The sequence below is a fragment of the Onychostoma macrolepis genome, chromosome 22 (genome assembly GCF_012432095.1).
Source record: "Onychostoma macrolepis isolate SWU-2019 chromosome 22, ASM1243209v1, whole genome shotgun sequence".
In the NCBI taxonomy this organism is placed as follows: Eukaryota; Metazoa; Chordata; class Actinopteri; order Cypriniformes; family Cyprinidae; genus Onychostoma; species Onychostoma macrolepis.
This window is the reverse complement of record NC_081176.1, coordinates 3051747-3065845: the sequence shown is the minus strand read 5'-3', so window position 1 is coordinate 3065845 and position 14099 is coordinate 3051747. Positions and strand designations below refer to the sequence as shown.

At 34.7% G+C, this 14099-nt stretch overlaps 1 protein-coding gene across 1 annotated transcript; it reads left to right on the top strand.

Moving 5' to 3' along the window:
* Positions 1 to 614: 614 nt before the first annotated feature.
* On the top strand, positions 615 to 6401 carry LOC131530131 (natural killer cell receptor 2B4-like). The gene is made up of 6 exons (XM_058760254.1): positions 615 to 625; positions 708 to 952; positions 1066 to 1359; positions 2497 to 2610; positions 2738 to 2796; positions 6018 to 6401. Exons 1-6 carry the CDS (start codon positions 615 to 617, stop codon positions 6072 to 6074), a joined length of 780 nt encoding a protein of 259 aa, XP_058616237.1. The 3' UTR covers positions 6075 to 6401.
* The last annotated feature ends 7698 nt before the right edge of the window (positions 6402 to 14099 follow it).

The window sequence follows — 14099 nt, the reverse complement described above, 5'->3', positions numbered from 1 at the left end:
TATAAAAATCTAAACAGTAAAACGTGTTTGTATGTTATTTAATTAATATAATAATTTATTGATAATTATTTAAATTAATATAATTAATACTTTTGACTCATCCATTTTCTTAAAAAATGGTTTAAAGGCTGAAATATGAAGTGTATAATTTTTTGTTTTGTGAAAACTTCTATCTGAACTGTAAATCATGCTTTTTACATTCATTTTACAGTTTACCATAGACATTGCCCTACCCTGCTCATATGGTATTCATTTTATTTGTGCAGGTCTTAAAAAGTCTTAAATTTGAGCTTAAAAATCCTGCAGCAACCCTGAAACTACACTCTTAAAAATAAAGGTGCTTCAAAAGGTTCTTCACAGCGACGCCAGAAGAACCATTTTTGGTTCCACAAAGAACCATTCAGTCAACGGTTCTTTAAAATAACCATCTCTTTCTTACCTTTTTAGAATCTGAATAACCGTCTTTCACCACAAATAACTTTTTGTGAAACAGAAAGTTTTTTCAGATGTTAAAGGGTCTTTATGGAACCATTTAGACTAAAAGGTTCTTCTATGGCATCGTGAAGCACCTTTATTTTTAAGAGTGTACAGGAAACTTTCATCTGTCCACGTTCATGTTCTTCAGGTGTGTTTAGCGAGTCAGTGTCAGTGTCTGAGGGAGATTCAGTCACTTTACACAATGACATTACTGAATGCAAAGACTGCAGAATAGTGTGGGCGTTTGGAGCGTCTGAAACATCTGAAACGTCCCTCATAGGGTACATCAAAAGAAACAAACAAATATTTTCCACATATGATGGTCCTGATGGGAGATTCAGAGACAGACTGAAGCTGGATCATCAAACTGGATCTCTGACCATCACAAACACCAGAACTGAACATGCTGGACTTTATAAACTACTGATAAATGGAGCAAAACTTTTAACAAAAAACTTCAATGTTTTTGTCTATGGTGGGTAGAGACGTCACTTATTGTGTGGTCTAAATATTCTTGTTTTATTAACTATTTACACTAAACATTCACTGAGCATGATAAAGTTTCTCTTTATCTTCTAATGTTTTCAGCTCGTCTGCCTTTTCCTGTCATCAGCAGTAACTCGTCACAATATTCATCATCATCATCATCATCATATTGTTCATTGTTGTGTTCAGCGGTGAATGTGAGTCATGTGACTCTCTCCTGGTACAAAGGAAACAGTTTATTGTCCAGCATCAGTGTGTCTGATCTCAACATCAGTCTCTCTCTACCTCTGGAGGTGGAATATCAGGATAAAAACACCTACAGCTGTGTGCTCAACAATCCCATCAGCCACCAGACCAGACAGCTCAACATTACTCAACTCTGTCAGATTCGCTCAGGTATGACAGTGGTGTTATTAGGGTCATTCTTCAATTGGGGTGGCAAATGAGAGGCAGAATTTGTAAAAATTCTTAAAAAAAAAAAATATATATATATATATATATATATATATATATTGCTATGCATTTAAAATTAGTTTAATATGCTATATCCATTCAAATAAAAGCTTAAGAACATTTTTATTTTTAAATAATTTCAATCAAACACTGGTGACGCAGCCACTTATGTCTGTCATTTTGAAATAACACCACAGACTTTATATTGCAAGTTACTATAGGCTATGTGCTGTTACCAGAAAAGACAGTAACACCACAGACAGTAACACCACAGACAAATCGACCTAAATCCAGACTTTTCTAAAATGGAGGCTGCCATCATGATGATTTCAAGATCAGGGGACATTTTGGAAATATTAATAAGTATGTATTTATCAAAATTTTGATTAAAATATGTAAAATCTGCAAGTTATCAACATAACACCACAGACACTAGTAAAGTGTGGCACATGAAATTGTCAGAAATTTAGCTAAACTTAAGAAAATTAATACGAAAGAATGTACTCGACATGCACCCCTCAGATCAACCAGCACCTGCATTGACCTTTACACACAGGAAGCAGTCTAAACAGATTTCCCCCTTTTCTTAAAGGGGCAAAATCCATTGTGGTAACACCACAGACATGAATTTGGGGGACACAACTTTTTTTCTTTAAAACAATTTAATAATATTGTACATGGTTAATATTCACATCATAACCACTTTATTTGTGTTAAAAATGTTATATTGTTGCAATTACATTCCATGATATCTCTCTAAGGTATGGTGGGAACATGCATATTTTGTTACAAATACAATCTCTCAAACTCAATTCAATATGTATTTATGTAACTATTAATAGTGCACAAATTGTGTTTACCCTACAGAATACAAACATGCAAACATTTTATAATTTATTGGTATTTAAAGTTTATTTCAACTGTTGTAAAGTAGAGGGACACCACTTGCCACCGCAACTGAAGAATGACCCATTAATGATTACTTACTGAGCTGATCTGTTTTTTACACAAAAATAATCCACCACCAAGATCTCAGTCTTGTTTGAGGTTAGACTGACAGAGTCATTTTGTCCATTACAGATCAGGGTTTGCCTTTATTGCACATAGAGCTGATTTCTGCTGCTGCTGCTGCTGGATCTCTGATTGTAGCTGCAGTCGTAATGTGCTGCATCTGCAATAAATGTAGAAAAACAGGTCAGGAACTCAATTATTAAACTACATATATTAACTACAATTAATGCATTTGAATCATATATATACATTTCTAAATATGATTGCACACTTTGTCATTTTAACAAGTCTGTGATCATTGTTAATGCAGCCATGACACGACAGGAAGACAGAACTCATTCAGCATTGTGTAAACCAACAGGAAGAACGGTAAGATAATTACTGACTATGTTGTAGTTAGTCTAATTGAAGTTTGCAGCATCAGATGGTTCACAGACCATTCATGAACAGACGTGGCTGATCTGTCAGCCTAACCATCAAAAGATCAAAATATTTGTTAATGCTATTTACGCTAAGTGTATGTACTCCGCACCTTAGTGTAAATACTAACATACAGTTTTTCCATTGTGCTGGGCTATTTTCTTTTTGCAGACCTGAAAAAATAAATAAAAAATAGCATATTAAATGCATAGGATTAGTTAATCAAAAAATGTTTTAGGCAGAATGCTATCTAACTTTCACTTTCACCTTTCACTTTCATCGCATCTGTTTTCCATTCCATGAACGCAGTCTTTTCAATATGCTTAGAACAGGAACAGCAGCGCAAATTATTCAATGGGGCACTTTTTGTGTGGTTGAACAAAAGGGTAGATTCTCTCTTAAAGGGGTCATGAACTAAGAAACCAAAATTCCCTTGATCTTTTGACATATAAGAGGTCATTATATAATAAAAACATCCTTTAAGTTTCAGAACTCAAAACTTTGTCTAAAAACAGCTTATATTGAAGGCAGTCTGTCAAAACAACAGCTTTTGGAATGTTCTACTCTATGATGTAATAGTGTGGATAAGCACTTCTGCAGAAGATGATCAATGCCTGCTTTGACATCACTGCCTGTTTAGCCCCGCCCACCGATTCACACATGTAGTGTTTACGAGAAAGATGAACATGCAGGTCTAAACAGAAACCAAATGATAAAGATGCACAGGCTGTGCAGTGCCAAGTTGTGAAAAAACAGTGTTTGCGTTGCCTTCCTTCTGATCCCAATGTTAGATAAGAGTGAATGAACTTTATTTTTAATGAAGATCCAGACCGCGTCAGTAAGAACTTGGTCCTTTGTTTACTTCATTTTACTGCGGACTCATTTACAAACAAGGCACAATTAAAAGTCAATGCTGTGCCAACTATACTGGATCCGACAGTGGTCACAATTGCTTTGTCTTTTCTTACAGACCATGATTGTTTTATATGCATTGAGTTATTTATGCGTTTTTGACCTAAATCACAGCAGTGTCAACCTATGAGGAAGGTACGCTGTCAAACATAAACAGCTGTTAGCCAATCATAGCAGTGGGCATTTACTTCCAAGTCTACAATCTGCCAAGCTTATTATTGTTCTGATGAGGGGGGTTAAAAACAGGGCATAAAATAGTTTATTACTTCTAAATTATGTTTTTTGATGCAAAAAATTGATAACATTATAAGTGGACCACAGAGAACAGTACAAAATAAAAAAACGAAGGCAGTTCATAACCCCTTTAATTTATGGATCGCTGGTAGTTGTTAAATTATACTGCTGCTTTCATATCTGGTATGGGAGTAGAACCCAACATATACTTAAACTTGATTCCCATGATAATCAAGATAAACGTATCATGTCACAGATGCACTTATGTCCAAGTAAAAGACTGGCAAACGCCACGACTGTGGTGTCTAATGATGAAAGTCATCCACAACAGTCCAGCTGTTTTCAAACTAATGTCATTGCCACTCCGTTAATATTATTAATACTATCAATAATATAAATTAGTTATATTATAAATAATATAAAATGGACAAAATTACATTTTCAAAACATTTTTATCTTGATTACCTGTGGTTCTGTGGCAATCTGAAATCTGCCAGCTGTCCATATTTACCGAAAGTCCCGAACCTCTACAGAACATTAGGGATATGTTCCCAATATGATTTTAGAAGGACGTTCTGTATTATTCTATGGCCACACAGCAACTTTACAAAGAGGACATTTGGGACTTTAACAGAATGTTAATTATCTCTGTTTAAGTGACAAAGTAGACCTAATATGTATAATTTAAACAATGTCTTATAAATATGTGACTATTTTAGAGAAAATTAAAATTAAATCATAGAGACAGAAAAGTCACTGTATAACAGGAATGACCCATACACTAAAAGGGGACCACTCTTTTAGTATAATGTTCCAAATATGACTTTAGGAGGACGTTCTATATTGGTTATTCTGCAACTAGTATTTTTATTGCTGTTTCTTTTGTGTGAAAGACAGTCATTCTTAGTTGCAGAGTCATGACAAACAAGAACTTAAATAATCTGTTTGATGTTTTAGCTTAAAGGAACACTCCACTTTTTTTGGAAATAGGCTCATTCTCCAACTCCCCCAGAGTTAATAAGTTGAGTTTTACCGTTTTTGAATCCATTCAGCTGATCTCTGGATCTGGCGATAGCACTTTTAGCATAGCTTAGCATAGATCATTGAATCCGATTAGACCAGTAGCATCGCGTTCAAAAATGACCAAAGAGTTTCGATAGTTTTCCTATTTAAAACTTGACTCTTCTGTAGTTATATCGTGTACTAAGACCGGCGGAAAATGAACAGTTGCGATTTTCTAGTCCGATTTGGCTAGGAACTATACTCTCTTTCCGGCGTAATAATCAAGGAACTTTGCTGCCGTAACATGGCCGCAGCAGGTGCAGTGATATTACGCAGTGCCTGAAAGTAGTCCCCAGCTCAAGTATAGCTAGGTAACTAGTTATAATATAGCTGGGGACTACTTTCAGGCGCTGCGTAATATCACTGCGCCTGCTGCCGCAGCAAAGTTCCTTGATTATTACGCCGGACTGGGAGTATAGTTCCTAATCATATCGGCCTAGAAAATCGCAACTTTTCATTTTCCGCCGGTCTTAGTACACGATATAACTACAGAAGAGTCAAGTTTTAAATAGGAAAACTATCGAAACTCTTTGGTCATTTTTGAACGCGATGCTACTGGTCTAATCGGATTCAATGATCTATGCTAAGCTATGCTAAAAGTGCTATCGCCAGATCCAGAGATCAGCTGAATGGATTCAAAAACGGTAAAACTCAACTTATTAACTCTGGGGGAGTTGGAGAATGAGCCTATTTCCAAAAAAAGTGGAGTGTTCCTTTAATAACTCATGTGAAAAACTAGATGTTTGATGTAATTTCTTCCAGCTGCTCCATATTAGCATCATGTAGTAGTTCTTTAAAAAAAAAATTATTAGTATTAGTAGATCCAGCTTTTAGCATACGAAATCATTCATACGTTTTTGTTGTAAATGTGAAGACTTAGAAATGTAGAAATCCAAGTTGGTCTGCTATTAATATTGTATCATTTCCACCAGGTTCTTGATTGTGTTTGTGTTTCCTTGCAGAAATCAAAGATAGATGCTGTGTATGAAAATGTCCCCAAAAAAATGATGATCAGATGAACTACTGGAAATGATGTTAGAGTTCAAACAGGACAATACCTCACACACACCTTTTGGTTTTGTTCACATATATTCCCTGCCTTGTCTCTGTTTTGTTTCCACTATTTATATCACATGTTCTGGTGTTACAGTAATGTCTGGAATTTTAATTTAATGGTCCACCAATAGAATATCATTCAGAATGGCAAACGTTACATGGTCACTCTATAAATGATTAGCTTAGTTCAGTTATTTCTAATAACAAACTCAAAAATGTCACAATAAATATTCAAGCCATTAAGAGTGAATCAGATCTGCTTTAATCTAATTTATCATATGAACATACAAAGACCTTTCAAGTTCCTTTTTCATTTTCCTGAAAAGAAAATGTGTTTATAGGCTAAGCCTTTAAAGCAGTTTCCTTGACAAATGCAAAGTTAGAGAAAACAAATAAAAGGTCTAAAAATATTCCACTCAAAGTTCAAGGCACCCAAGTTTTGTCTTCTATAGAGGTTGAGGAAACAGTTTTTCTGAGGCCAATTATCGTATGTTAACTATGACTCTGAAATGACTATACAATAATTGACTTTACAATAAAATGCACCTTGATGACACTTCTAAATCCTGCCATTGATTTGAGAACCCCAGATCTCAGAGTTCAATGAGGTCTGCTGATGTTCTGTAAGCATATAATGAGCTCTTTGAACTAGTAAATCAAATGGGATGAACCTGAGAAAGAAAGAGGGATTTAATATAATTTTACGTAATATATGTAAGAGTAAAATGGCTTATGCAGCCAGTAACAAGTATGGAACATAAACAACTAATTAAATTTAAAAAAACACATCACTGGCATTTTGTTGCCAGTTTTTTTTTTTTTTTTTTTAAGGTATAGTTATTACAGGTTCACTTCCTGTTTGATCAAGGACACAATGGTGAGATTTCATGGATCAACCCTTGCAGGATTTGAACTGTCAACCTTTCTTTAAGCATAAAGCTACAACACCAAAACAAACAAATAAAGTGCTTAGATTTAAATAAACTGATTCTAGCTGAAAACACCATCTTGGAGGAACATGAATGCACACTGGTGTTTTAACAACACCCATTTTTTTTTAATTAGAGATTTATACATCATATGAAAGCAGAATAAATAATTCCATTGACGTATGATTTGTTAGGATGGGACAATATTTGAGATACAACTATTTGAAAATCTGGAATCTGAGGGTGAAAAAAAAAATCAAAATATTGAGAAAATCTCCTTTAAAGTTGTCCAGATGAAGTTATTAGAAAAAAAGAAGGAGTGTATAAATGAATCAGGAAGTGGTTTGTGTGATGTTCTTTAAGATGTTCAAGATCCAGGGTCACAAAGGTCTTGATATATTTATGGTAGGAAATTTACAAAATATCTTCTTGGAACATGATCTTTAGCCTAATGATTTTTGGCATAAAAGAAAAATCGATCATTTTGACCCATGCAATGCATTTTTGGCTGTTGCTTTCATATATACCTGTGCTATGACTGGCTTTGAGGTCCAGGGTCACATATGTATTTTGGGTAATGGATGGAAAATTCAAAAAGTGATTCTAAACTTGTTAATATGATTATGTAGTTGTTATTGTTTCTCTGCCTCTGTGTAAGACATGGTTTCTCATGTTTTTTGTTTCGGTAGATTAAAGGGTCTTAAAAAGCTTATCATAGAGGCTGGACAGGAAGCCACTCTTCACCTACAAATTAAACACACATGCTCTGAAACCACATTTCTACAGAAATCTGACCGCAGCAGGTTTCAGTTTGACTCAAATAAACGTTGGTACGTGAGATCATACACGGTTTTTCACAAAAATTAAAAACTGAATAAATATATACATTTTTAAAATCATGATGGTTATGTTCTATTTCGCCATGAAAAGTAGTTAATCCACAATTTACACAATTTTTTATATACTTTTAGCCAACCCAGTCACATATTTACACATAATTACCTTATAAAAAGTAGGCTCAATGATGAAAAATAAAGACTATTTTAACCAATTAAGAACAGTTAAAGTCTTATTTAGGGTCAGATGAACTATAACATTATATCATATGCAAATGCAGTGTGTAAACTAGGAGGGTCAAACTCTGTCAGAGGAGGATTCACATCAGGTTGAGTATTTTCAGCAGATAGTCTTATTAGATCAGACACTGAACAACTGAAGAAAATGTTTCATATGTTTGTTCTGTTATGCTTGTGCCACCTGTTATAACAACATTTTTTATGACTTTATTTAGATGAATTATTTTTGCGACATACTTACCGTACTTTAAATTCAGGTGTCCATTCTGAATTTGAAATCAAAATTTCCAGGCCTGGAAAATTAATGAAATTCATTGGAATTAAGGGAAATTTCTATAGTACTAGCCTACAGGTAATGTCAACATCTCTGGCTCAGAAAGACAAAACCTCCACTGAACTGCTTTCAACCCTGGTTCAGTGGTTTCATGGTTTCACTCATTCAGTAGGAATTCCTCAATTAACTTGTTTTTGACCATCACAAATACTTATTTTCATTTTTCCTTTATTACTTTTTAATAAAAATCATTTTTGTATCACTACCCTTCTAATGTACAACATGGGTCTAAAATGACCCGTATTCATTTCCTATGTAATTTCAATCATGGTTGAGTGTTTCTTTGCTGAATCTTTGAAGGAAATGCATTTTATAATGTATTATTACAGGTATTCATTAAATATATTGTTTTTTTCGATTTCCACAAATCAATCATTATGTTTTATTTTACCTTTTTTACTTTATAAACAAGCACAGTTTTTGTATTTCTACATCTGTTTTACACACATGGGTCTAATATGACCCGTATTCATTTCCTATGTTGTTTCAATCATGGCTGAGTGTTTCTTTGATGAATCTCTGAAAGAAATGCATTTTATCATTTATTATTCCAGGTATTCATTAAATATCCTGTTTTTGATTTACACAAATCATTGTGCTTAATTTTACTCAACATGTCTGCTTTTGTATATTTGATAAATATGAGTCTTATTTTATCATTACCACAGAAAATATTTGATATATTGTGAAAAATAACGATACATAATATTTGAATGCACCTTGACCTTGAAATCCATTATTAGTGAGAACGAGAAACATGTCCAATACTGTTAGCTAGACTGTTGTTGACATACTCTATTCTAGCTAGCTAATGTTAGCTAGGTCAACAAAATAAAAGTTGAAAAATAACGTTCTCATATACAAATATATATCATCGCTGTCAGGTGAAAACCTTGTATAGTTCCTCATGTTTTTTTTGTTTTGTTTTTTTTGTCATAAATCAATGCTATTGGTTGCCCTTTATGTCTGTCAGTGTTCCTGAAAAGTAACAGCTTTGCACATACAAGGTTTCATACAGTGACGATATATTATAAGTATAGAAGTAGAGCTGTGACCCTCGGCATCCTGGCCAAATTTGCTCATTGGCCTCTGACCATCATGGCCTCCTAACCATCCCCATATCTACTGGGGCTTCATCACTGTCTCCTCTCCACCTGGAGTGTGGTGGGCATTCTGCCACAATATGGCTGCCGTCGCATCATGCAGGTGGATGCTGCACACTTGGTGGTGGATGAGGACATAATACAAATACATACAGTACGTGAACAACTGTTTGATGTGCATTTGAAAATATTCTTGTGCTTTTGATTTTCTTTATCTATATGGCCGGTCTCAGTCATTCTACATTTATGGCTGAAATGTTTGTAGAGATGCTGCATGAAGAACAGGATGAGGAAGATTCTTAGTCTTGATTCAGAGTCTGAAATATCTGATGCTGATGACCTAGACTGTGTGTCACAGGGTCAATCTGGAGCTGTGGGTGTAAATCCAGATCTCCTAGATGAAGAAGACTCTGTGATGACATTGAAGACTTGTCTGATGAATCCTCTAAGAGGAAACTCAGACCCAGTCCAATAGATTAAATAAAAATTGTTTGGATCTTGAAAGATTAACTGTCAGCTCACCTGTCCCAATGTTGAGAGAAATCAGGAGTAAGTGCAGAGGCGTTGAATGTGCTGTGTGAACATGATGCTTGTAGATAAATGTGAATATGCATTTACTCATCTCACTTGCACAAAAACGCATTCACCATGAATATATGAATAAAAACAATGAAATTAAAACTCAGAATATGACAAAAACCTAAACAATAATAAAAATGTTAAATAGCACAAATATCCTGTATGTATTTCATCTCATTTATTAACAAATGTCTTTGCTGCTGACCTTTGATGATCCAATTCAACCACCATACTAATAAGCAAAAATGACTTTAGACATAATTTATTTTTCTTGTGATTTTCTTGTGTTCTATTCTTCATGCAATCCAGAATTTCAGCACAGCTGAATTTGTATTAATGCTATTTTATCACCATGCCAATTTGGTTTTAGGCCTAATTATTCAGTAACTACTTGTCTAAAACTGACAAATGATGTATTCTCTGACTTAGATACTTGAAATCTTACAAGGTGTTCAACATGGTCCGAATAAACTCAAACAAATTTAAAAATAATATTATACATACAATCTTTGACCTCAGTTATGTTTAAATGTGGTTGTAGATGCGTTGGCTTTGTTAATATTTTCCTACGGATGTTTTGTTTTGTGTGTGTGTGTGTTAATTGTTATGTAGAAGAGTGTTGTTTTATTCAGGATGTATTATTTGTGTTTTGTTTATTCTATAGGTTCCCTGATTAATCTTTATCCTCAAGAATAAAGTTTTGGTTGGTCAGGTGCTGTATTCAGGTCTTGATTAAAGGTCAAAGGCTGAATCCTGAAATGCTAAAGGTTGAGGTTTAATGCATTTCTGATAATAACTCAAAAATGCTATTTATGATAAAGTCCTAGACTCCATCTGTCATGGTGCACACAGCAGGGAGGAACGAGGAGACGAGGATAACTCAAAATAACAATCTTTAATAAGATCCAACACAGACAGTGTCTCAGCCTTGCCTTGTCTTGCGCTGTCTGTGTTTTTTTATTTTTTTTATTCTGTGGTTAATGACATTAAGACCAGACACTACAGGCAAATCCATTGTTGCACTGGGCAATTTTAAAATTTTTCTTATACTGTACCTTGTCTTCTTTAAGACTAATGAAATGAAAATATCTAAAATACACTTTAACGAGTTTGTTTTATTACATTATTTATTTGAGATTTCATTTCTTGAAAGGTGTTTTTTCATGCACTGAGCCAGATATATCAACTTCAGCATTATTTATAAAAAAAACTTTCTTTCCAGATTTATTCCTATCAATATTTTGAAGTTTTTTTTTATTGAGGGAGTTTGTCCATACATCTTTCACCCAGTACATGGTTGTCTTTTTACACGTTTATTTATTTATTGTGGTTGACAATTTCTGATTGATGAAGAGAAATCCAAAATCCTTTATAAAAACCTTTAAAATGTCAACAAAATGAAACAATAATTTTTACATTTTGAACCTGACTTAATCCAGACGAAAACTAACTAAACCGGCAGGAACTTACACACACAAGATAATTACACACACCTGAACAGAATAACAGACAATCACACTAAACAAGAATAGGAAGCAAACCAAATAAGGAAACAAGAAGTGGGAACACATGACACACACGACAGAGGACTGACACCAGCAAAGAATGTTTTGTCTTTATTATACATAGTAATTTAAAGGAAAATTAACATGTTTAATCCCAATTTTTTTCCCAGACATGAAAATATCCAAATGATGTGTCATTAGTAACCCTTTGCAATAATCAATAATTATTTTTTGACATTTTTTTGGAAAAGTGTGTGCAAAATTGTGGTATATTGTGTATACTGAATTAACACAATTTTGCATCAAAATTTGTGTATATCTCATCCCAGCTACTTTTTACTTTGCTCTGTTTGATCACATTCAAGGGTTACTATTATGCATAAAACCCCTTATACAACACTGATAGGAATACTGAGAAAAAGTCTGAATGTCTGAAGTTTAAAATCATTGGTGTACCTGTAAGCCAATCACATAACGGTTGGTTATGATGTATGTTATGCGCCGGCTCAGCCGCCTCGAACTTCCGCTGTAAACACAGGTATGCACCGAAAACAAAACCATCGAGCGAAATACCGGAGTGAAGATGGCTGTGAACGACTTTTGCAGATTATGTGAAGTAAATCTACGCATCCACAATTATCGCCTTGCCGGACTTTGGCCTCCCCAGTTTCTCGCTGACGAATGACGATCGGTAACAGTTGATAAATTAAACTTTTCCCAAAACCTGTCAGGAGTAGGGCCACAACATCACCTCCATTCAAAATGTGAACAAACACTCTTCTTGTTCGGGCTTCAGTTGGCAAATGCCGGGAATATTCTCCACAACAGAGCGAATAGCATCCCGTGTCTCCATGTCCGCTGTCGTTTTAGATTTCCCTCAACTAAACCTAAACTACAATCTTAAATTCAGCGCTTAGCGTCTACGTCACGCCTCTCAGCCCGCCCTCTGTTCGTTGATTGGCCGGCTGCTGCGGAGCCGGAGATAATCTGGGAGATGGTTTGCTATATCAGACTGAGTACAGAAGCGAACTGAAATTGAGGGGAAGTACGAAGTCTGACGTAGTCAGGCTAGCAAAAGCCTCTAAGTGCCATCTGAAACTTTCTTTTAAAATTAGCATTTTTCTCAAGTTCCTATATTTATGTTCAGTTATTTCACTTCAATGACAATGAACAGAACCTAATAACTTAAATAACTGAACCCACACATTTGAGCCTGAGAAAAATGCTCATAAATATATATATATATCTACAAATATATACAAACAAAATACCCGCAGACATTATATATATATATATATATATATATATATATATATAGCCAATGGCGATTATATTGTCATTATATTTAAAAAAGTGGAAAAAGGGAATAATGCCATCCGTACACTACACAATTTAAGTTGTCAGATCACTGTGCCTTGTACACTACACAACTGTTTTTGGGTATCTTGATGTCATTGCGTTATACACTACATTATGTATTGGTGATTTCACTAGGAAGAATCTTTTCAAATTCTCATCTCATGTACAAAAGGCAAGAACGGGAAGTGAAATGACATAATGACGTAAGATCACCCGCGAGCTGAACTCGGCCTGTATCATGCTCTCTCATTGATTGTAAATCACCGCAAATGTCATTTCAAGTTAAAACACATTTCACACTGCTAGATACTGGACCGCAGACAGGTCCAGATTTTTATCCTGCTATAGGCTGCTAAATATTTCTTGAGCATCTGCAACACATCAACGGTTCTCTCAAATCACATCTTTGACATCTCAGACAATGTAAACATCACTCATGTAACCCAGCATCTATTTGCTGCAGATTTTGGGTTTTGTCAGCAATCTCTACAAAACATCACTGATGGGAGTGAAACTGGGCATCAAATTGTGTAGTGTATATCTGGTATAAAAGAACAAAGCATTGCCAAAAGAATGAAACAATTAAACAATCTGACTGGTTAAAGGCAGATCTGTATATACACAATTACATGTATGTACACAAGATGTTTAAAAGCACTGTTTTGCACATGCAACAGTGTATTGTCCAATGGATTTGCACCCCCAGTCTCCCTCGCCGCCAGTGACACTATTCTACAAACATATAAAGAACACAATAATTAAAATATTTTAAAATCACACCAGATGAATGCAGCACTGAACAGAACTAAAGAGACAGAACACCTGGAATGGACAGATGATGTGAAAGACTGAACATTTACCTTTAACGCTCTATAAGATTCCCATTAGTATTCCCATTAGAAGCATTGACCACAGGAGTTATAAACCGAGATGTAATCTCATCTTCCAAATGATTCTCCTGCAAGAAAACAAGGATTCACAGAAAGTCAAAGAAATGAACAGGAGTAATAAGTCACTTACACAAACACAAAATACTTAACATGTGGAGTTGTTTTTTTATGATGTTTCAGAATGCATGGTAGTTTCCTTTTCCTAAATATTTA

Coding starts and splice junctions, on each gene's coding strand:
- LOC131530131 (XM_058760254.1), top strand. Junction 2,611..2,737: donor CAATAAATGTAGAAAAACAG/GTCAGGAACTCA, acceptor TTGTTAATGCAG/CCATGACACGACAGGAAGAC. Junction 2,797..6,017: donor GTAAACCAACAGGAAGAACG/GTAAGATAATTA, acceptor GTTTCCTTGCAG/AAATCAAAGATAGATGCTGT.